The sequence below is a fragment of the Ostrea edulis genome, chromosome 7 (genome assembly GCF_947568905.1).
Source record: "Ostrea edulis chromosome 7, xbOstEdul1.1, whole genome shotgun sequence".
NCBI classification, from domain to species: Eukaryota; Metazoa; Mollusca; class Bivalvia; order Ostreida; family Ostreidae; genus Ostrea; species Ostrea edulis.
In genome coordinates, this window is record NC_079170.1 from 71,289,274 (window position 1) to 71,310,812 (window position 21,539).

Consider the following 21,539-nt stretch of genomic DNA (forward strand, 5'->3'; position numbering starts at 1 on the left):
TATGTATCAATCATAATAAAAAATAACGATTAAGATTTCATGAAGTAATTTTTTTTTATCGCTGGGTAATATTTTCAAAATTGTTGGTTTTCTCATTTGAAACCTTTTCCATTCATTCCTGTAGAACGTTCTAGGTAGATGAAATGGATTTGTGATTTCCATGCGTAATACACCACATGAACAAAATTTTGACTTAATTTTGTTATTTGAGGTTCTTGTGGATCATATGCTTTAAGTAGTGTACTAATTTGCGCTGGTATTGATAATAAAAATCTAATTTCGATTTATACACTGTTGAAGTCTCAGTAAACTGAAAGTTTTATGGCTTTTTAGAATCAATGGCAGATGCTTTTGACGATATATCATGCAACATGGAAGTCGAAAGAATTATCAGCAAGACCAAGAATGAAAAGGGTATAGTAAGTGAAACACCAAAGCAGAAACCTAAAGCCTGGAGAGCTGGACTAGAGCTGGAGGAACCACAAGCACAGAAGCAAGAGAATGTACCCACACAGCAGACAGATGAAACAAATGAGGCACCTCCAAAGGCATCAGAAATTTTGACAGTCCTTGATGAGACTTTAAAAGCTGGTAAAGTACCTCAAACGACTGATCTTGAAGTCAGTCTCACCACCCCTGCTGAGTCACATACTAAATCCGAAACTTCTGAACTTGCATTAACAATTCCACTCTCTCATAACCAGTCATTACCACCTTCTTCAGCACTATTAGAGGGAGAACCCGAATCATCCCTTATTTCCCATACTGTATCAAACACTGAAATGTCTACTTTAATTGCCACTTCTAGCCATTTGGATACACCAGTTCAATTAGATCCTTTGATGCACAAACATACACTAACATCAAATGTGACAGACGTTGAAAAAGAAAAGCAGAAAGATGTAAAGGAAATTATGATGGTTGACCACACTGACCAAGAACATGGTGTGACTGAGAAACCTCTTTATGATCAACATCTTGTGAAAATAGGCGAAGACCAACGAGAGTTCGAAAATATTCAAACGATCTCACGTGATATGCCATCCGGTAAAACTGAGCTTGATTCACAACCATCTTGGTCACAATCCGGCTCTTGGAAAAGTGAAGCAGTATCAGCTGTTGCCGAGACGATTGAAACGTCAGAAGAAAGGGTTTCAGAAACAGAAGAAAACAAATCCTCAAACATTGATTCAAAATTACCATTAATACAGGGTTCACTTAAAACTGAAGCTATCGAAAATAGATTGTTGTCAGAAACTGACACACTTTCGGAAACGTTTGCAAATGAAATTGACGAGGTGATGGAAGATATTGGTTCTAGCAAAGAACAGTTATCCAAAACAGAAATAATGAACGAAAAGAACACAGACAGATCACAAGAGACAACCCTTGCAGTAGTCGAAACTGGAATATGCAAATTAGAGGAGAAAAGAGATATGGATTTCATTAATCCAAACCTGCAGATGGACATTAACGAAAAGCAAATTTCTAAAGAATCAATTGGCGGAGAAAAAGTACCGACATTAACTGATGCCACTTTGGACCTGCAGCAATTACCCACTGCATCTGAAATGTCCTCTACGTCACCTCTTGCAGTGGTCGAAACTGGAATATGCAACTTAGATGAAAAAAGAGTTACGGATGTCATTAATACAAACCAACAGATGGAAATTAACAAAAAGCAAGTTTCAAAAGAATCAATTGATGGAGAAAAAGTACAGACATTAACTGATGCCACTTTGGACCTGCAGCAATTACCCACTGCATCTGAAATGTCCTCTACGTCACCTCTTGCAGTGGTCGAAGCTGGAATATGCAACTTAGATGAAAAAAGAGTTACGGATGTCATTAATACAAACCAACAGATGGAAATTAACAAAAAGCAAGTTTCAAAAGAATCAATTGATGGAGAAAAAGTACCGACATTAACTGATGCCACTTTGGACCTGCAGCAATTACCCACTGCATCTGAAATGTCCTCTACGTCACCTCTTGCAGTGGTCGAAGCTGGAATATGCAACTTAGATGAAAAAAGAGTTACGGATGTCATTAATACAAACCAACAGATGGAAATTAACAAAAAGCAAGTTTCAAAAGAATCAATTGATGGAGAAAAAGTACAGACATTAACTGATGCCACTTTGGACCTGCAGCAATTACCCACTGCATCTGAAATGTCCTCTACGTCACCTCTTGCAGTGGTCGAAACTGGAATATACAACTTAGATGAAAAAAGAGTTACGGATGTCATTAATATAAACCAACAGATGGAAATCAACAAAAAGCAAGTTTCTAAAGAATCAATTGATGGAGAAAAAGTACCGACATTAACTGATGCCACTTTGGACCTGCAGCAATTACCCACTGCATCTGAAATGTCCTCTACGTCACCTCTTGCAGTGGTCGAAACTGGAATATACAACTTAGATGAAAAAAGAGTTACGGATGTCATTAATACAAACCAACAGATGGAAATCAACAAAAAGCAAGTTTCTAAAGAATCAATTGATGGAGAAAAAGTACCGACATTAACTGATGCCACTTTGGACCTGCAGCAATTACCCACTGCATCTGAAATGTCCTCTACGTCACCTCTTGCAGTGGTCGAAGCTGGAATATGCAACTTAGATGAAAAAAGAGTTACGGATGTCATTAATACAAACCAACAGATAGACGTTAACGAAAAGCAAGTTTCAAAAGAATCAATTGATGGAGAAAAAGTACCGGCATTACCTGATGCTATGTTTGATCTTCAGCAAATACCAACTGCATCGGAAATGCCTTGTACATCACCAGGACCACATGCAACGGATGCGAAAGAGCAAGTACACATGGAAGTTCCACAGGATGAACAAGAAAATAAACAATATAACGATGAACATGTAATTCCATTTGTACCTTTGTCCCCGAAATCTGAAATCCCGACTTCTACTACCACTACACCAACTACTTCTCTGGATGCCTCCGTCGATCTTTCTGTAGCATGTAATAGTGACCCCCATGCACTATCTCAACATACTATAGCACAAGACACGTCAGTGCATTTGGAAAAGAGCACTGTCAATGTAGATGAACACATTTTCACTTCTCAACAAGTGCAAGAAAATTTAAAAATCATGGGAGAAACAGAACTGTTTAAAACAAGCGGAAAACATGAGTCGTCAGGTAGTGTAATGTTGTCTAGAGATGAAGAGGGCAATGATTTGTTAGTTTCTGGTAAGTCGACCAAATAAATTATTTAGAAGTAATTCTTCAATATAAAATGTTAAATTGACATACATTTATATCTTTAACATATCAATATAGCACAACGAGTTTCTTCACCGATAGAAAAGAAAGTAAAAGCAACTGAAGAAGCAATTGAAAAACCTGGAAGTCCAGAAGTAACATCAGGTGTTGAGAAAGCTATCGCTGAAGAACCTAGCGTCGATGTAACCGACGGAAAGAAAGCTGTTTTCGCAGACATCTCATCTACAGAAGGAAAGGAAAAAGAGGAAAAGGTAGAGAAATCCTCAATCGGAAAAGATACAGCTCAGGATGATGTGAAAAAAGAAAAAATGGATGCAGAGAAAGTCCCAGTACTAAAAGAGATAAAAGGGCAAGAAGAGCAAAAGGAAGTTTCAGTAGCAGAAACAGTGGAGGAAGACACGGGAACAAAGGAAGTCCCAGTTCCAGAAGAGATAAAAACGCAAGAGGAACAGAAGGAAACTTCAAAACCAACAGCAGATGACACAGCTACTGAACAGGTAGAAACACAAGAATCCGTGCCGAAGGAAGAGGAAAGAGAACCACAGCCTCCAACATTTGTGAAGAAACTCCCAGAAAAAATAGATTTAAAAGATGGAGAGGACCTGCTCTTGCAATGCATCACTGATGGACTGCCCAAACCAGAGGGTAAGATTATGTACCTGGGAAAAACAAAGCTCACCATATGTAGAATCCACATATTTCCATACTATCCATTTAGATCTTTAATATTATTGCTTAACACATTTTCTTTCAAGTTATTTGGATGCATGAAAATAAAACACTGGAGGCCAGCAAAGATATCGTCATAAAAGATTCTCACGACGTTCATTCATTAGAAATGAAAAAAGTTGATCACAAATTTAACTCCGGTGTATACACTGCTAAACTGGTGGGAGGAGCCAGTACAGCAGATCAGGAGCAGGTAGTCTCTACTTGTAAAGTGTTTATCTTGAACACTGCGCCTGTAGAGAAGAGTATTGAAGTTGTCGAGGAAGGCATTAAAGAAAAGGACATCCTTCCTCTAGTGGAAAGACAAATTTCTACTGAGCAGGATGAACTTAAGCTACAGATACCGGCCAGGTAAGAATGTAGGATCGTATTTAATGTTAAGGACCGATATGATTTATCATGAACTGTTATTGATAAGTAACTTAAAGTAAGAGAGTCTTTCTATAATTTAGTGATTATTGTCTTGTCCAGACAAAAAAGGAGACATATATAGTATACAGGGAATGTAGAAGTGCCTGATTCAATTTCAAGAAAGATTGTTTTGGGAAGTACACACGTCTTGATTTACTTATAAAGTCCAAGCACTGTTTTATATACCTTAATTACGAATTGAGAACGAATTGTGTATATAGCAACAGACATTAAGTTTTTCTTTTTGAAAACAATCACACTAATTGTTAATTTTGATTGTTGTTTTATCTCCTATTAATTTTGATAATTAAATCATATAGAGGCATCATCAGCTATAGGTGAAGTGAAATTTTTAACTATGCATTGTTATCAAGGCTGGCAATGTGAGGGTTATCATTCTAACGCTAACCATTACTCTCGCACCATGACCGCGTCAAACCTAAAACATAAACGTAGGCAGTGATTGTTCCTTCGTCAAACGCTCAGTATTTTGGAGTGAAGATTACTGGTCTTTCGGATATAACCTAAACAGGGGTCCTGAGTCGCGGCAGGCTTTGCCAAATAACTTGAATACACTCACTGCTATGGCTCCGAGCGCTAAGCGGAATTTGTGGTACTTAATCTACAACTGGTGACTTCTCAATATGACTGAAATAGTCTCTACGGGACTTAAAACAAAACAACTGTTTGCACGAAACCTTCGTTATAAGGCCGTATACAGATATAGGGCTCACTGCAGGTGTGACCGGTCGACAGGGGATGCTTGCACCTGATCTCACCTCTGGTGTGTCCAGGGGTCCATGTTTGCCCAACTATCTATTTTGTATTGCTTATAGGAGTTATGAGATTGATCACTGTTCGTTATCTTCACCTTTCACGAAACACCCATGACTTTGCTGCTGGGCGTTTGGCAAAGGAACAATCATTACTTATGTTTCACGTCATATGTTTGACGCAACACAATAGTATAGAATCGAACCTGTTATGGATCAAAACAAACCCTTAATATAGCGCAGCAGAATTTACTAACAAAAGGCAATTAAACAATAATATTTATTTACAGTTAATAATTAATGGAAAATGGTAACAATAGCAAAATACTAACTTACAGTTGTTGAACAATAAATCCCAAAGATACAAAATATTAACTTCCAAAACTCGTAGTTCCAAATCATGTAAAGTGTCTAACCAGAGCTTTTTTAATCATAAGAATTTCAGTGTATAGATATAATAGGAATGAATTTTCTATAGTACAATCTTGAAAGACAATGATGCCACCATTACGTAATCTTTCTACTAAATTACCATGTATCTAGAATAATCTCGGTCACAGGTGTCAATGACAAGTAAACACAACTTTCCAGAACCACCCAGGTCAATTGAGTGCAAATAGTATTATACATGTACACAAGAAACCCGTGACCTCTTGGTCGCGGAAAAAGCACACTAAGCACTAGAGTACCCTGCCAATTACTAGGACGAAATCGAATAAGAAAAAATTACGGTCTTTGTGTTGATCAATGGACTTGATGGAATTCACCAGTTTTGAGATGAGAGCTCTTCTGTGGAGGATGTGCATTCAGCACTTTGTATGCTTAAGTGGGACAGCGCATAGAAACTATATGTAATTTTGCGCTTTATAAATGAATAAAATAATAATAAATAATCAATGAGGAAGATGATAAAACGTATCAAAAGCCGTTTTCTCTTTAAATACGAGTCTGTAAAAATACGAAATAAAAAATACTATCGAAAGAAATGTTTTACTGAAGGGAAACATAAAAACAATGTCAAATTTACAAATGATATCCTAGATATCATAAGTACCAGCAACGAAACACATAGAAACTTTAATTGTTTGGCTGACCATGTAAAGATGTTTTCAAAAAGTTTGTCATATGGTTTTATTCATCAATATCGTGCGATAGGTATCTATATCTCTGAATTATACTATAGCGAATAAATTTTAAGTTTCATTAAAATTGTGAACTGAAAATGAAATAGCGAGAAGACGCAATCTAAGCTTTTCATTGTTTTTCTTTCGTACTCTATCATTGTCTTTATGTACATATTTGAAATTTATCTTGTTATGTGTAGTGTTGATCTCCCTGAAGTTTGTGAAGAGGCTCAGCTAGATGCCAGTGAAATGCACATTCCAATGGTTTCTCCTACAGGGGTACACTGTAAGTAATTAAGAAAGCTTTTTTTTTTGTATTCAAATTAAAAAAAAAGAATATGAAAGCAGAATAGAAAAACCCAGATTGCATGCCTTAATGCAAAAATATCTCTAAAGAAATCATGCAAACAAACGTTGGGGTGTTTTAAAGCAACTGTCCATCATTAATATGTTGCACTTTAAACAGGCCATTCCAGCCCCCTGGACAAGGCCGAGAAAGGTATTGAATCGTACTCTCCTTTCCCCTCCTAATATAAGATCTCCCTTCACCTTGACGGTAGTAATAGTTTGGATTTGCTATCCAAGAATGTTTTGCAATAGTTCTTTTGTTGTCAACTTGTTAAAAATATATATACATGTGTATATGTGCAATGTATTTTTGTAAAGGTTTCCATATGCATTTTTATCATATAAATGTTAAACAGTTTACCTTTCCTATCCTCTAAAATATTGATGTATCTGTGTGTTTCCTTATTTTGCCACTTCCAAAAGTTGACCCTTTATTGGATTGAGTTTAGCAACATTTATTTCGTGAAGTGTTTCCCCCCATTGCGATATACATACTTCCGAAACTTAGATATATGTGCGTGCTGTATCCTATTCACGTGTGTGCTTCTTTACAATATCTTCTAAAAGGATTGAATGTGCAGTAATAACCACGCAGGCATACAAAATGTTGAATAATTTATTTATACGTCATTCATTACTATACAGGAGAGGAACTTCCCTTATCAAAGACCAGTCCCCACTTCGCCCAGCCCTTGGATGAAGAGTTGTATCCTTTGGAGAGAGATGAAAATGTCAGAATTCAGTGTGTGGTAGCAGGAGAACCTTGTCCTGAAATAGTGTGGTCAGTACAATATTACTGTCTCGTAGAAAGACCTGGTGTCATTATTAGTCGTTTTGTGATCCTGATATCAATGCTGATGTTTGCCCGTACCCCGAACATTTCTCCCATTTTGCAGGTTTAAGGATGGTGTTAAACTGGAGCAATCTAGTCGAGTCCGTTTAGAATGGGATCCAGATACCAGGATCGCCAGTGTTCTCTTGAAAAGACTACACATCCTGGATACCGGAGAGTATGAATGTATAGTGTATGGAGAAAATGGGAGCTACAGTACGAAGACGACCCTTCACGTTAAAGGTAGGATATATATATATGAAGAATTTGACGTCGACTGATGAAAAAAATGTTAGATTCTATTTCACTGTGTCTGTGCGCTAGTGAGCACTAAACTTTTTTACGAATTTAATGCTGCTCAAACGAGTAATACATGGATATTATCTGTTACCCATTCTGTCATGTAAAGCATTGTGATGATGATGTACTTCAAACGTCATTTACTGTAACGTCATATAACTTGTGATGTAATCATTGCCACATTACTTATGTCGTGCCATTTTTCTGTTATAGCTCTGGAGATGCAAAAGGTGGAGACCATTGATCGGGATGACCCCCCCGAAAATGAACCACCAAAGGTTTTCCTGGCTCTCAAGGACAAAAAAGTTTACCAAGGAAAAAGCACGACATTGGACTGCATCATAAAGGGTGTCCCGCAACCGGAAATAAAATGGATAAGACATGGAAAAGAAATTGTATCCAGGCATGGAAAATATATTCTTACGGTAAGATTATTTTACGGCCATTTGTTTCATAATTAAAGTTTCTATTTTGAGTTGACATGAATGTGTTTATTCATGGTATGTACATGTAACCCTGTATTTGTACCAGGTTACACTGACTAAGAATCATAGATTCAGTATTTTCCACGTATTATGTCTGTGTTTTCTCTCATATTCGTCTCTGCTTAACATCATGTAAGGCTAAAAGTCACATTTCCCTAACATGCATCTTTAATCACTCTATACAGAATATGAACCAGCAATACAGTTTAACGATTAAGGACTTTAAAAAGACAGACGAGGGATGTTATTCACTAGAGGCCTCCAATGAATCAGGGACCTGCTCATCCAGTGCTTACCTTATAATGGAAGGTATCTAAAATTGAGATATCAGACTGATGAAAGGCATAGGGTGAATAAAAGTACAACTGGTGATAACTTCAAATTGATGCCCAGCAAGTGATTGATAAGCATATTTCACTATTCGTAGACAGTTGCGTTCTTACCATTTAGACAACAAGGGAAGTTAAAATAATTATCATTAAAGCAATCATTAGCAACTTTATATTAATATGAGAATACACATTTTTGCCAAATAGCAGCACACAGTTTTAAATGTACTTTTGATATCATACAGTAGGATTTATTGCTCAGTGATCAAGTTACTAAATTGACTGGAATTTTTCTACGTCACGGACTGATAGCGATGAAGTGCACAATAAAGATGAAAGCTACATGTACCACCCTCTTTTTTTCGGGGGTACTTGTAATTCAAAAGCACAATGAAAAATTAATAAGAGATACAATGACATGGTAATTACCTTTTGAGCATTTTCTAAAATCGATAAAGACATTGAAAATAATGAAATTTTGACGTTAAATAGTCAGTTTATCGCATGTGAATTGAACATGGCCGTTATATCATCTCTGATATTTTTCGTTGTAGCTGTAGAGGAGGTGGTTGAGACTTCCAAACTAGAAAACTCACTTCCAGAATTCACAAGTAAAATGGAGGGAACCATGACCCCTCTTGGCGGGGTTGTCATTTTTAAGTGTTCCGCTTCTGGATACCCTGTCCCTAAATTCAAATGGCAAGTAGAGTGAACTCTTTCATTTTCATTTAAACAGGTAAATTAATAAGAGACAGTGTGCTGGTTTTAGTATCTCTCTTTCTCTCTCTCAATAGTATACGCATTGAATATTACAGGCAGAAAGATATGCTAGATATTTACCAATCTCGAAGAATAACGATTGACAACAATCCCGGAGAGACTACTCTGACTATCAGTGATGTCACTCGACGTGATGGTGGAATGTACGTTTGTATCGCCAAGAACAATCTAGGAAGAATCAAGCAAACGGCTAAACTCATTGTCAGTGGTGTGTAATTTTCTATAGTTTGAAGAGTCTCTTGTAGCTTCACAGCTTTGAAAAGATTTTGAAACTTTCATTATTTTTTACAGTTTTATTAATACTCTTAAACTCTTAATTTGTTTTAGATAAGATTGATAATTTTATCAATGAATATATCAATAACTGATTATAAAAGTAACATTTGTTATATGTCTTACAGAGGATTGTAGTGAAACCAGACGTCTAAGCTTGTCTGGGGAAATTGACAAACCAGAGGAACAAACCCCGACCAAAAGTGATTCAACCGATGTAGTGCAAGAGGCACCTAGTACCGAAACATCGCTAGAACCAGTAGGGGAAAGCAAGGAAGAAACAGCTGGAGTGAAAGAGGAGAGTCCTGCCAGTACAGAGGAAAAAACCAAGCAAGCAGAAGAGGAACAAGCAAAGGAACAGATAGCAGTTCAGGAGAAACCAGTTGTTGCACAGGAAGAGAAATCTGAAGCAGTTGAAAACATTGTGAATGAAATGACAATAGAGCAAGGAAATCACGCAGCAACTGAAAAGGCCTCAGTAGAAGAAAAACCAGCAGTAGTTCAGGAGAAAGCAACGTCAGGCGAAGAAAGGATTACTCAGGAGACATCAACGGTAGTTAACGACACACAAGTTCAGGAGACACCAGAGTTGATTTCCGAGACACCTGGACACGAAAAACAAGCAAAGATAGAGGAAGTATCGGTGCAAGAGAAACAGATTAAAGCCGATGATGTATCTATTCAAAAGCAACCAGATGTAGTAGATGAATCTCCAGTCCAGGTACCCGAGGAGAAAATGATGTCTGCTCTAAAATCTGTACAATCTGAGGAAGAAGCTTCCTTAACAGAAAATGTTGATTTTGCCAAAGTGGAGAATGTCTCCGTTATTATGAAGGAGAAGGTAACCCTTGATGATCAAAGTCTTCAAAAGAAATCTACATTGGTTAATGAAACAGATGGAGAAAAAACGGAATCTATTAAAGAAACAATTTTAGACGTAAAAGAAACAGTATTGAAAGAGACAGAAGTTTCAGATAAAAAAACTGAAAAACAGACGAAAACTGAATCCTTTTCCATTGAAACAAATGAAGGGACTGCTCAAAGAACAGTTGAAACAATCCGAAGTTCAGAGACTATGTCAAAAACAACTGATGATGGCGAATTCGATATTGATCACTTAGTTCAGCAAGCCGAGACAATCTTAGGGGAAACTGTTTCAATGAAAACTGAAGAGCAAGATTTATCTTTCGAAGAGGTTTTGGCGAAATCCGTCCTTGAAGAATCGGTTGTTGAGGCAGCAAGTGAAATGGAAAAAATCAACAAAAATAAAAAACGTAAGCTCTCGAAATCAAAACGTCGCTCACAAAGCTTGGAAATGGAAGACACCTCCAGTGTGAAGGACTTAGAAGAAGAAACAGCTGTCAAAAACACAGAGGTGGAGTCCGAGACAACGATCGTAAGAACTGTCACTGATGCAGAATCATCCAGCCAGAACAAGAACAAAACTGTATCTTCAGCGAAAACTAAGAGTGTTTCTTTTGAAGAAGTTGTAGAAGTGTCAGGTTCTGATGCAGTTGACAGCAAAACTATTTCAGTTTCAACGTCTAAGGTCACAACATCTAGAACCAAATCGACAACGGTGGAGAGTCATGCCACAGATATGTCTGAAAACATTGAAGAAAAGTCACTAAAGGAAATAAAAGTAGAAAGAAAAGAGAGTGCTTCGGAGTCCACGACAGCGGTGAAGGCTGATAATTCTGCATCTACAACTAAACTAGAAAGCAGAACACGTAAGAAATATCCACACAAATTAGATATGAATATGTAATTTAGCAGTATTCGATTTTCGATGAACAGATGTTCAACACTTTCTCTTTCATCCACCACAGTTCTTTTCATCGACCCACGTTGTTATATCGTCCAGGTCTATACCCATGTCTTTTCGGATGTCATGTTAACTCGATATTTGAAAAAAATCTATAACGTAATATTTCATAAGAATTCGCAAAATAATTATTTATTTCACAAAATGGCTCGCAAACTTCTCTTGACGTAGATGATGATAAAACTAAGCATTTTCTGGGATAAAATTGACATTTGTTATGAATGAGGTGAACGAAGGTACACTCCCATGTAAAAGGATCAGGCATCAAGTAAATCAACAATTGTGTAATGCCCCGAAACATCAACAAGACAAAACATGTAAAAGATGGTGCAGCAGACTATAATTATTTTCTTGATAACAATGCTTACAACTGAATATATTCATGCTGTGAAGAATACACCAATGCTAATTGAGCGGGTTTTTAAATGTTAGTAAATGCAAGGTGAAGATAACAAACAGTGAATATGAAATGAAAACGCAACTGGGCTTTCCGACGGAAGTCAGTCCTTCATCTTAGTATGTGCCCACTTTTCACTATATCAGCTTTCTTGCAAAACCCACTACCCCGGATTAAACCGAAGTGGTGCAAATATAATCTGAAAAAGGTTTTTCAGTGAAAGGTGAATATAGCGAACAGTTATCAATCTCATATTAGAACAAAGACATATATCACCTCCCAACATGATAATCCAGAAATAGAGAAAATAGATAGGGTGTCGTTTGAGATCATAATCATTCAGACAAAGAGTGATAGAACCCGGAAGAAACTTGGCTCCCAGTGCCACATACAGCATTTGACCCAATAATAGGTTGTATTGGAAATGCTGACTTTAAACGAGACTGTTGAAACTATTAAAGGACACAACACATGTTTATAAACCTTTTCATTTTTTCAGCAAAATTAATTCTTTTCATGCCGAAAAGTACTTTAAATGTGTTTTAAATGAAATATTTTGCGCAGTTTTTTTTTAGTTTGAAAGCGATGAAATTCAAATCTTGCGATACGCATATTTACTTTCGCTATTTTACGCGCCATTATGTGTGACGTCATATACACCCTCGGGTTTGAAACATCTATTAGCGATTTCATAAACAAATTAGATTTAATCGACAAAAGAAAACCCCAATCATCACGTTAACGGCTTGTAAATAATATTATATTAAGATGTTTTGTGCCGTGCTCGGGTGCACTAGTTGTCGGTAGTAAGGATTATGACTTAGTATTTTTCAATTTTTCGAGGGAAGGTACGAGAAGAAAGACGTGGATAATTTTTTGTTGGAACAAGAACTTTACCTTAAAAACAAACACACAGTCACCTTTTCAAAAACCGCTTGGACAGAGACCCTGATAAACTGCGAGAAAATGAATATATCGAAGCTATAGGCACTGGTAGGCCTACATCATACATTCTGTTTTGGTCTTCAAATTCAATATACACTCGGATCGACTGACCTTCACCTTGTAACAGCATATATGTAACGTAATCCGTGCTCTCAGTTTCTACCAACTGGTAGATTTACCAAAACAATTAATGATACAAAATAATTGAACGTTTAATTATTTAAGTAATAGAATGTTGTATTTCCTAACTTTAAATTGAATTATAAAATCATTTCTTCATTGAACTCGTAGAATCTTTCAAGAGTGCGTCAGTATAACGCCGCGCTCCCACTTCCTAACTACGTGCTGATCACAATTAAAAAAAATAATGATTGCTTTATCAAAATAAAATAATGTGATTTTCACTTTAAATTTGATAATTTTTATCGATTTGTGTGTTTTTTCTTTTTCTTTCTTTCCGGTATGCACCCGTGACAGTACATGTAGCTTGGCTTAGGGCCTAGTTGTCAACAATGTAACGTATTATAATTTGTCTAATCCAAAAATAATGATTGCACTGCTTATTTTAGAAAAACAGTGCCAATTACAGATTTATAAAGGAATAATATTATCAAACAGTTTATAGACAGCGACCCATATAAACATTATTTACTCGCAATATTGCCGATTTCATTCTCGCTTTCCTCGCTATATTGAGTGCCTCCGTGGCCGAGTGGTTAAAGCATCGCTCTCAAAATCACACGGCCTCTCACCTCTGTTCGAATCCTGCTCGCGCCGGCAAGTGAGAAAGTTTCCCAATTTACTTTCGGAAGGTCGGTGGTCTCTTCCCAGGTACATTGTATCTGGGTTCTCTCTTCCACCAATAAAAAACTAATAAAATCAGGGCGCCACCAGATAACTGAAAAATTGTTGAGTGTGGCGGAAAACATCAATGAATCAAACAAACAATCAATAATCAATCAATGAATCAAACAATCAATAATCAATCAATCAATCCTCGCTATATTTAGGTATTGATATCGCTATTTGTATGCACTGGTGGCGAAAACATCTCGGGAAATTTGTCAACATCGATTCAAATGTTGCCCATGGTGAATAAATTAGGCCCCTAAAAGCTGAGTTTTTAATAATATCTCGCAGTACTTTCACAATTCGAAGGGCGCATGTGACGTCACTGTACCACATGACTACCTACATAATCAACTAGACTTTTAAAAAAAAATAAAATCGGGGCTTATACATGTATTTAAATCTGTATTGTGGTTAATTATCGCAAAATTTCGGCCAACGAACTATTAGAATTAATTATAATCATAAAGAAGACAAAATGCATATAATTTTGTATACTTTGAAAACATGAGATGTGTCCTTTAACTTGTCTGTCAGTAGCCTGCCTCGTTTTAAAAACTGATACACAGAACAAGCTCTTGCGTATTGAATTAATTAATGCACGCTGTGACCTTTAGGTGTATTTCATAGGAAGAAGTCATTCTTCTGGTGACTGCAATTCGTCAAATAATATGTGTGCATCCTTATGTGCTGTATCAGCAGATTCACGTATTTTAGTATTGTGCTTCAGGTCACCAGGATGGGAATGCAATTATGATTTAATATTTTACTTTGTAAACTGCATCTACCCTCTTAAGGCCATATTTATTCTCTTTTTTATATGATATGCATTAATCGTACATGTATCATATGCTGGATTTACAGTGGACAGACTGATGTCAATGGATGATGTAAAGGAAATTCTAGATGTGGATACCCTGAAAATGAATGAAACAAGGTACGAAGATGATTTAGGATGTTTATCAATATATTCCCGAATTATGTGATAAAAGAATGGAATTTTCTATCTGATGATGAAAAAATTAAATCTCTCTATGCATTAGGCCCACCTATAGTTCATTTACACCATGATTACATGTCCTTCTCTTAGAGAAGCAATTGTGGAACAGAAGACACCTAGCGGACGAACACAGGTCTTGGAAGTAAGTGCCAGGCGCGTGTCGAAACAACTGTCTGTGGAGGAACAAGCTGCTGTGTCAATCCACCATCCACATGTTCACCACCCTCCGGAAATCATTGTTCCTCCTGAGAACCAATTTGTCAACCTCCATAGTGAGATTGAACTCACTGTTAAAGTCCGTGCAGCACATGGCGCCAAAATCAGTTGGTATCACGATGGAAGACAAGTTGAAGTTACTGGTAAATGCTGTTTCCTATTTCATTTATTTGACTCCGGATAAAAAATCAAAAGTTTCTGGCATTTCTGTCAACCTCCCCGTGTAGTCCTATCTCGTGTCACTTCATTTGAATGATCACTATAGTGTCAAAAGTCGTAATTTAGAAAACAAAATCTGAAAGCATAGTATTTGTTATTCATCATGTAAAGTATTTCAAGCTACTGCTATAAGCAATACATTTAGTGTACATGAATTCCTGCATGGGTAAAGCATTCCTTTTATGTACATTTCTCTTAACACATTCGTAGTTATTAATGCATATCACTCTTATTGTATTCAGAAAATAGTTTAAAGGGCATTTATGGTAAATATACATTTTACGTTGCTGCATTGCTTATTCGCTATGTTGAAGGTTTTCGCTGTGTCGTTTGGTTTAGCTAAACGGAGTGCAATAGGGCTCAAGTGAATTATTTGATAAAAAGTAGTCTGTTACCTGTCCTTGTTGCCGTCAACATGGTTGGAGTCGTAAATGTTTCACATTTTCAGTGTTTTCCCTAGAACCACATTGTTATTTTCAATCACCCTTACTACAAGTCATCCTCGGATAAAGGATGTCTCAAGTTGATTCAAATGAAAAGTCTTGTTTCATTCCAAAGAGAGGAGATTCAGAATAAAGTCAAAAAGGGATGACGTATTGAAGTATTCTTCTTCCCAGGAACCAATTTTCACAAAAGCTTCTCTATATATTGAAGATTAGAATTTCTTCTGACCATGATACACCCGAGATCATAGCGGGGTTTTAACAGGAATTTATTATTTTACATAGAAAAATTTGTAAAATCTTCAGAGTAATCATAAGGGAACAATTTACCAGGCTTATTCATGTTAAGTTAATTGAATTTGCCCTCCTGGGCTCTTTTCAAGCCATAAACTTGTTGCCTGGTGCGGCAAGGCATAAACAATGTGTCATTATGTCGAATGTTATCTGACATTTTCATACCAATTGTAAGGCCGTTCTTTATACATTGATTTTGACTAAGGATTACTCCGTTTACCTGACCAAGACATACAGCTCACGGCGGGTGTGACCAGCTAACAGGTGGTGCTTACCCTTCCAAGGCACATGATCCCACATCTGGTGTTTCCAGGGGTCCGTGTTTGCCCAACTCTGAATTTTGTATTCGTTATGGTAATTATGAGAATGATCAATATTTCATTATCTTCACGTTTTCACAAAACAAAACTGTTTAAAGACTTAAGCAATGAGATACGAATTTTGAATATAATTCTCAGGAAAATGATAGTGCAATTTTTCAACTTCAAATACTAGTGTATATTAAAGTTCGTTCAAACCATGGGAATTGGGTCCTGGGGGAAAACCAGAAGGGGAGTTTGATATTTTTCATATATAAAGAGGAAAAAGGAGGAATTTATAGTGACACAGTCAAACGAATATTCAACTATCTTCATATAGCGTAGAGTTTTAGTTTGCATTTATTTTTCAAGCTATGATCCATGGGCCACATTAGGTCCAAATTAGGGGTTTTGTACATTTACTGTAGATTTACATTTTTTTATGTTCATTTATGTAAAACTTATACGGTACCAATTTTGATGCACAAGATGCGCATTTCGACAAATAATGTCTCTTCAGTGATACTCAATCGAAATGCTTGAAATCCGAAATACCAATAAACTTGCTAGAGCTATTTTTGGGGAAAACAGAGTGCCAAAAAGTGGAGTCAAATTCGTCTAAGGATAGGAGCTATGCACGAGGGAGATAATCCTTAATTTTGAAATGAATTTCTAAATCTTATCACTGCAATTAAATAGTATTTTCAAGGTTAGCTACTGGGCTGTAGAGACCCTCGGGGAATAACAGTCCACCAGCAGCGGCCTCGACCCAGGGGCCATACTGTAAAACTTATACGGTACCAATTTTGATACACCAGATGCGCATTTCGACAAATAATGTCTCTTCAGTGATGCTCAACCGAAATGTGTGAAATCCGAAATAACAATAAACTTCCTAGAGCTATTTTAAGGGAAATCAGAGTGCCAAAAAGTGGAGTCAAATTCGTCTAAGGATAAGAGCTATGCATGGGGGAGATAATCCTTAATTTTGAAATGAATTTCTAAATTTTGTCACAGCAATTAAATATACATTCGTATTTTCAAGGTAGTAGCGAAGTACTTAGCTACTGGGCTGTAGAGACCCTCGGGGACTAACAGTCCACCAGCAGAGGCCTCGACCCAGGGGTCATAATGTAAAAGAAAAAATATAATGAAAAGAATTTTCTCAAACTTAATCATAATGCTCTATACATAACTCTGCATATTGTATATGGGAATGTTTTAGAATCTCTCAATTAGAAAGACGTATGATATAATATGCAAACAACCTATATCTAATGATTCGAAAGCTTGTCTTAGCTTATTGTTTACGAACTATTAGTGTTGCAGCATAATGTTGTGTGTGCAAGGTGGTTCAGGCGATTGACGGAGTTCATTGGTATTCTCTTTGGCATGTTTCCCATTAAATGAAATTATGTTGAAAATAAGTAAAATAAGAATCAATATGATTGTATCACAACATAACGGTTTTTTTACGGTTGGAAATGTTTGCGATGCAACTGCTTAAGTGGTAGCATTTTGATTCTAGCGATCATTAGTTTTGCAGTTTCATTTCACCACCAACAATGTTGTCACATGTGTAACATTTTGTCTTAAGGTAGTACTCTACATCGTCATAATCCTTAATTTTGAAATGAATTTCTAAATTTTGTCACAGCAATTGAATATGGATGAATATGGATGAAAAAAATCGATAACAACGATATTTGACTTTTCCTTTTCCATTCAAGTACCTAGCTGAGTAGCTCAGTAGGTTAGAATGCCGACTGCTGAACTGTAGGTCGCAGGTTCGAGTCCAGCAGGGGTTTTAATTTTTTTCCAGATTACCCTCTATTAAAACTGTATTTTTTGACAAAATGAAGTAAATTTGAAAATTTTCAACTTCAAAATATTGTTGTACATATCCTCCACTTTTCATCCACATCAAATATCTCTGGTGTAGCATACCTCCTTAAGCCTGAAAATGCCTTATATCTGACAGAGCATGTGTGTCAGTTTGTGTGCCATTTCTATGCAGGAAGACTCATTCCATATTTGAATGTAAATCGTATGCTTGTCAATTTCTTTCTTTTTTCTTATTTTGTTTATAAACTATTATTTTGATCAGTCGTGTTCATTTTCAAATACTGTAATACACTGTAGTTCGTATAAGAATTCTTGTTGATCTTTGAATTCATGGTGTGTGAAGAAAATAGGACATAAAAAAACTTTTTATGCCAATTTTCAAACAAAATCAACATCAAGAATGTATAAAATCTGAAAAGGGATACATGCTGTGACGAATTGTATAGTTTCAAAGCATACATCGCTAGAATTGTGGAATGCATGGGATGAACCTCTATAACTTTGACGTGGGTGTGAAGCTGGTAATATATTCGCTTACCGTTCGGGGACTCTGTATTTCATTTGCAAGAAAAATGTAGGTGGAGAACGTTTTGTGTGCTGGACTTGTGCATATTTAGTACTCAACACAGGCGCCCAAAAAGTGCGTTGAATATATTTTGTATTTAAGTAAGATAAAGAGATTTGTAAACAGTAATGTAAGTGTTTGGCATGTTTTGTCGTCTGTATAACCGGGTCTACAGCCATCTGATGCTTGAAAAGAGATTTGTAAAGCATGTTAGGCTATAATTTTCCACTGTTATAAGGCGATGTGATTGTGTATGCAGAATTAATCAGACATAATCGATGACAGGTGATTCAATATGATATTCAAATTTATATTGACCTATTGAGAACAATGAATGTAAAACTGAATTCACTAAATTGATAATTTATCAGAAGTAAGAAAGTAGTTATTCAAATTACTTGTACTAGATGATGGTAGACAATACTTTGTTGCAGAAATAGCTCTCTAAAATCAGCTTTGTATTGTAACTCATAAGAGGAATTTGTCTTGTTTAGTTTTGTATGTTGTGATATTTAAGTTGTCGTACTTTTCAGGCGTGTATTATGTTAGGAATCCTGTCAATGTTTTTTTTTTTTTTTTTTTTTTATATATATATATATATAGAAGTTGAATCTTTCTATTCCAGTTTCTTGCAAAATCAGGTCAAATCGACAAATATTTAAAGATCAGATTATAACTTTAGAAAATATTTGTACAAATTCTAGCATGATATTTCGTGACAGTATCTTGCTAATTCATATATTCTTGATTTGGGTAACATTGCAGGCGAACATTACGAGTTGACAGAAGAAGAATTGGCCGAGGACAAGTAAGGGAAAACTGGTGTACCAAAGAGTCTTCCACGCCTGGGAAATGCACAATTGCATTCCGTTGATCGCCATTCATCTACGTGGTACTTAGACTTTGCTTTGCTTTATCATCATACCGACAGAGAAAGATTTCAATACACTGTGTTGGTAAACCCAGACATTTTCGTGAAGTGTAATAGTTCATGATAAGGGCTATAGATAAGTGTTTTGTGTAATGTGTGTGTCATGTAAAAACTTTGAAAACCAATATATCCCTGCATAGGTAGTTAACTTAAAAATTCTTGGCAAGAATGTATCATGGAAGATATTGCATGGGAATCACGTGGTACAAAGTGAGTGATGATTTGATTTGTGTTGGTAGTAAACCTTTCGTTTTTACGTAGTATTGAGTTAATTCCTTTTATTGCAAAAACTTCATATTTGAATTACTTACTCCAGACATATCATTCCATTTGTTTGTGTTTATCTAAATATATAGGACTGCAAGATATAATAAGTTTTTATATATGCAGGAAAGAGTTATTTTAACCGTTGCTGTGAATGTGTGTATTTTAATGCTAGCCGAAAGAAGTGATTGTTTTGGTTTTTGCAAATTTCTACAAGATGTTAGGATATAAATGTGCAGAACATCCCAATTCAGCGCTTGCTTTGTGACGTTCTTTTTACAAAGATAGAAAATAAAGTAGTAAAGTGTGATTAGAATGATCAGAGCAGAAAACCTATTTCAATTAACACATTACAGGACTTAATTGTTGTAATGATTAGTGTGTAATTGAGAGTAGTATGTTAAAGTGAGATTACTACGTGATAAGTAAAGTGAGTATTTCATTACTTTAGCATTCGTTGTTTGCTATTTATAGATACAAGTGTTTGATTGTCCACTCCAGTTTTATTTTATGAGTACACATAATCAGTGTACTATGAGTGAGTAAATATAAGATATAATACAATACACCTTCTTAGATTCATCAGTTGTCCTTATGATTTGACGGTGTGAGGGATTTTATCTGTTTATCTTTTCAGTACATGAATATTTATGTTGTTTCAAGCCTGGGATCCAATGTTTTAGTTAATTTTCTTAAAAGTTGGATTGAATATTAATAAAAGCTACAAAAATCGCAATGAGTTTGTAATATGTCACAGCTTGGGTAATTACACCCTACAGATAACACGCTTATTTTCAAAATTGCCTTTATTATACATGTGAAACAAAAATTTAAACTTCAGATACCTATAACCATTGGGAGGATTTATCGAATGTGAATTATCAATTCAATCCTATTGTCTACACAATAACATCACACTAAACGATTGTGATTTGGACTAATTTTTGTAACATAGGATTGACGGCAGGACTAATTGTAAGTTTTGATCACCTCTACTCACGCTCGTCTTTCTTGCAACATAATCGTGAAGAGAGGAACGTTGGATTTCGGTAACATTGAATGGATTCCTGTAACATCGAACCCAATATAAAAATGGCTGATCGGGTATCATTTTGTAAATTCAACATGCTCTAGTAGCCGGTCTCGACCTTAAAAAAAAAAGCCAGTCATCAAATAAATGCCTAAAAGGAGTAAGCATCCCCTGTCGACCGGTCACACTCGTCGTAAGTCCTATATCTTGATCATTAAACGGAGTTATCCGTAGTCAAAATCAGTGTCCATAGAACAGTTGGTGAATTTACATCATAAGCTATTGAATCATATATTTCTTAATTGTGGTGTGTTTATCATTAAAAAATAAACAAGGAAAATGCAAAACACAGTCTTCGTATATACGTTAACTTACTATGTGATTGCGCTAAGGTAAAAACAACCCTTGTCTATTATAAGTAGAGTTTTACAGTTCAGTATACACCAGAAGTGTCATTTTCATATTTTATATAAAATAAGCTGATATAATTATCTTAATAACGTATCATATTTCGCTTTGAAAATGTAAACTTTTAGATTTTAAAATGTAGATTGAATAACACAAACGAAGAGTTCTGCCTGTTGAAATCTTATGTAAAATTATCACTGCTACGATTGGATTTTAATCCCTGTTTCAGGAAAAACATTTTCAAAATCAAAATTATGATTTTACTAAATTTGCTCTGATGTTCAACATCATCAGAATTTGTTTTTTGCTTTAATATCCGATCATCCAAGTCCAGAATATTGGGACCTCGTAAATGGGTGAATTATTTTCTTTTTGC

General features: G+C 35.9%; 1 protein-coding gene across 2 annotated transcripts in view; it reads left to right on the plus strand.

Annotated features, from left to right (window-relative positions):
* The window catches only part of LOC125653761 (muscle M-line assembly protein unc-89-like), a 41,409-nt gene extending 20,952 nt beyond the window's left edge, over positions 1-20,457 (plus strand). Inside the window, exons 10-25 of one of the 2 annotated variants that reach the window (XM_048883360.2) lie at positions 334-3,216; positions 3,307-3,894; positions 4,005-4,329; positions 6,487-6,572; positions 6,753-6,785; positions 7,280-7,415; positions 7,531-7,709; positions 7,980-8,191; positions 8,437-8,560; positions 9,135-9,283; positions 9,400-9,568; positions 9,762-11,363; positions 14,514-14,586; positions 14,740-15,008; positions 15,327-15,350; positions 19,296-20,457. In XM_048883360.2, the coding sequence (XP_048739317.2) occupies positions 334-3,216; positions 3,307-3,894; positions 4,005-4,329; positions 6,487-6,572; positions 6,753-6,785; positions 7,280-7,415; positions 7,531-7,709; positions 7,980-8,191; positions 8,437-8,560; positions 9,135-9,283; positions 9,400-9,568; positions 9,762-11,363; positions 14,514-14,586; positions 14,740-15,008; positions 15,327-15,350; positions 19,296-19,342 (6,899 nt within the window). In that variant the 3' untranslated portion in view covers positions 19,343-20,457. The remainder of the gene's footprint in view (positions 1-333; positions 3,217-3,306; positions 3,895-4,004; positions 4,330-6,486; positions 6,573-6,752; positions 6,786-7,279; positions 7,416-7,530; positions 7,710-7,979; positions 8,192-8,436; positions 8,561-9,134; positions 9,284-9,399; positions 9,569-9,761; positions 11,364-14,513; positions 14,587-14,739; positions 15,009-15,326; positions 15,351-19,295) is intronic. The other variant, XM_048883361.2, reaches the window with a different exon arrangement.
* The last annotated feature ends 1,082 nt before the right edge of the window (positions 20,458-21,539 follow it).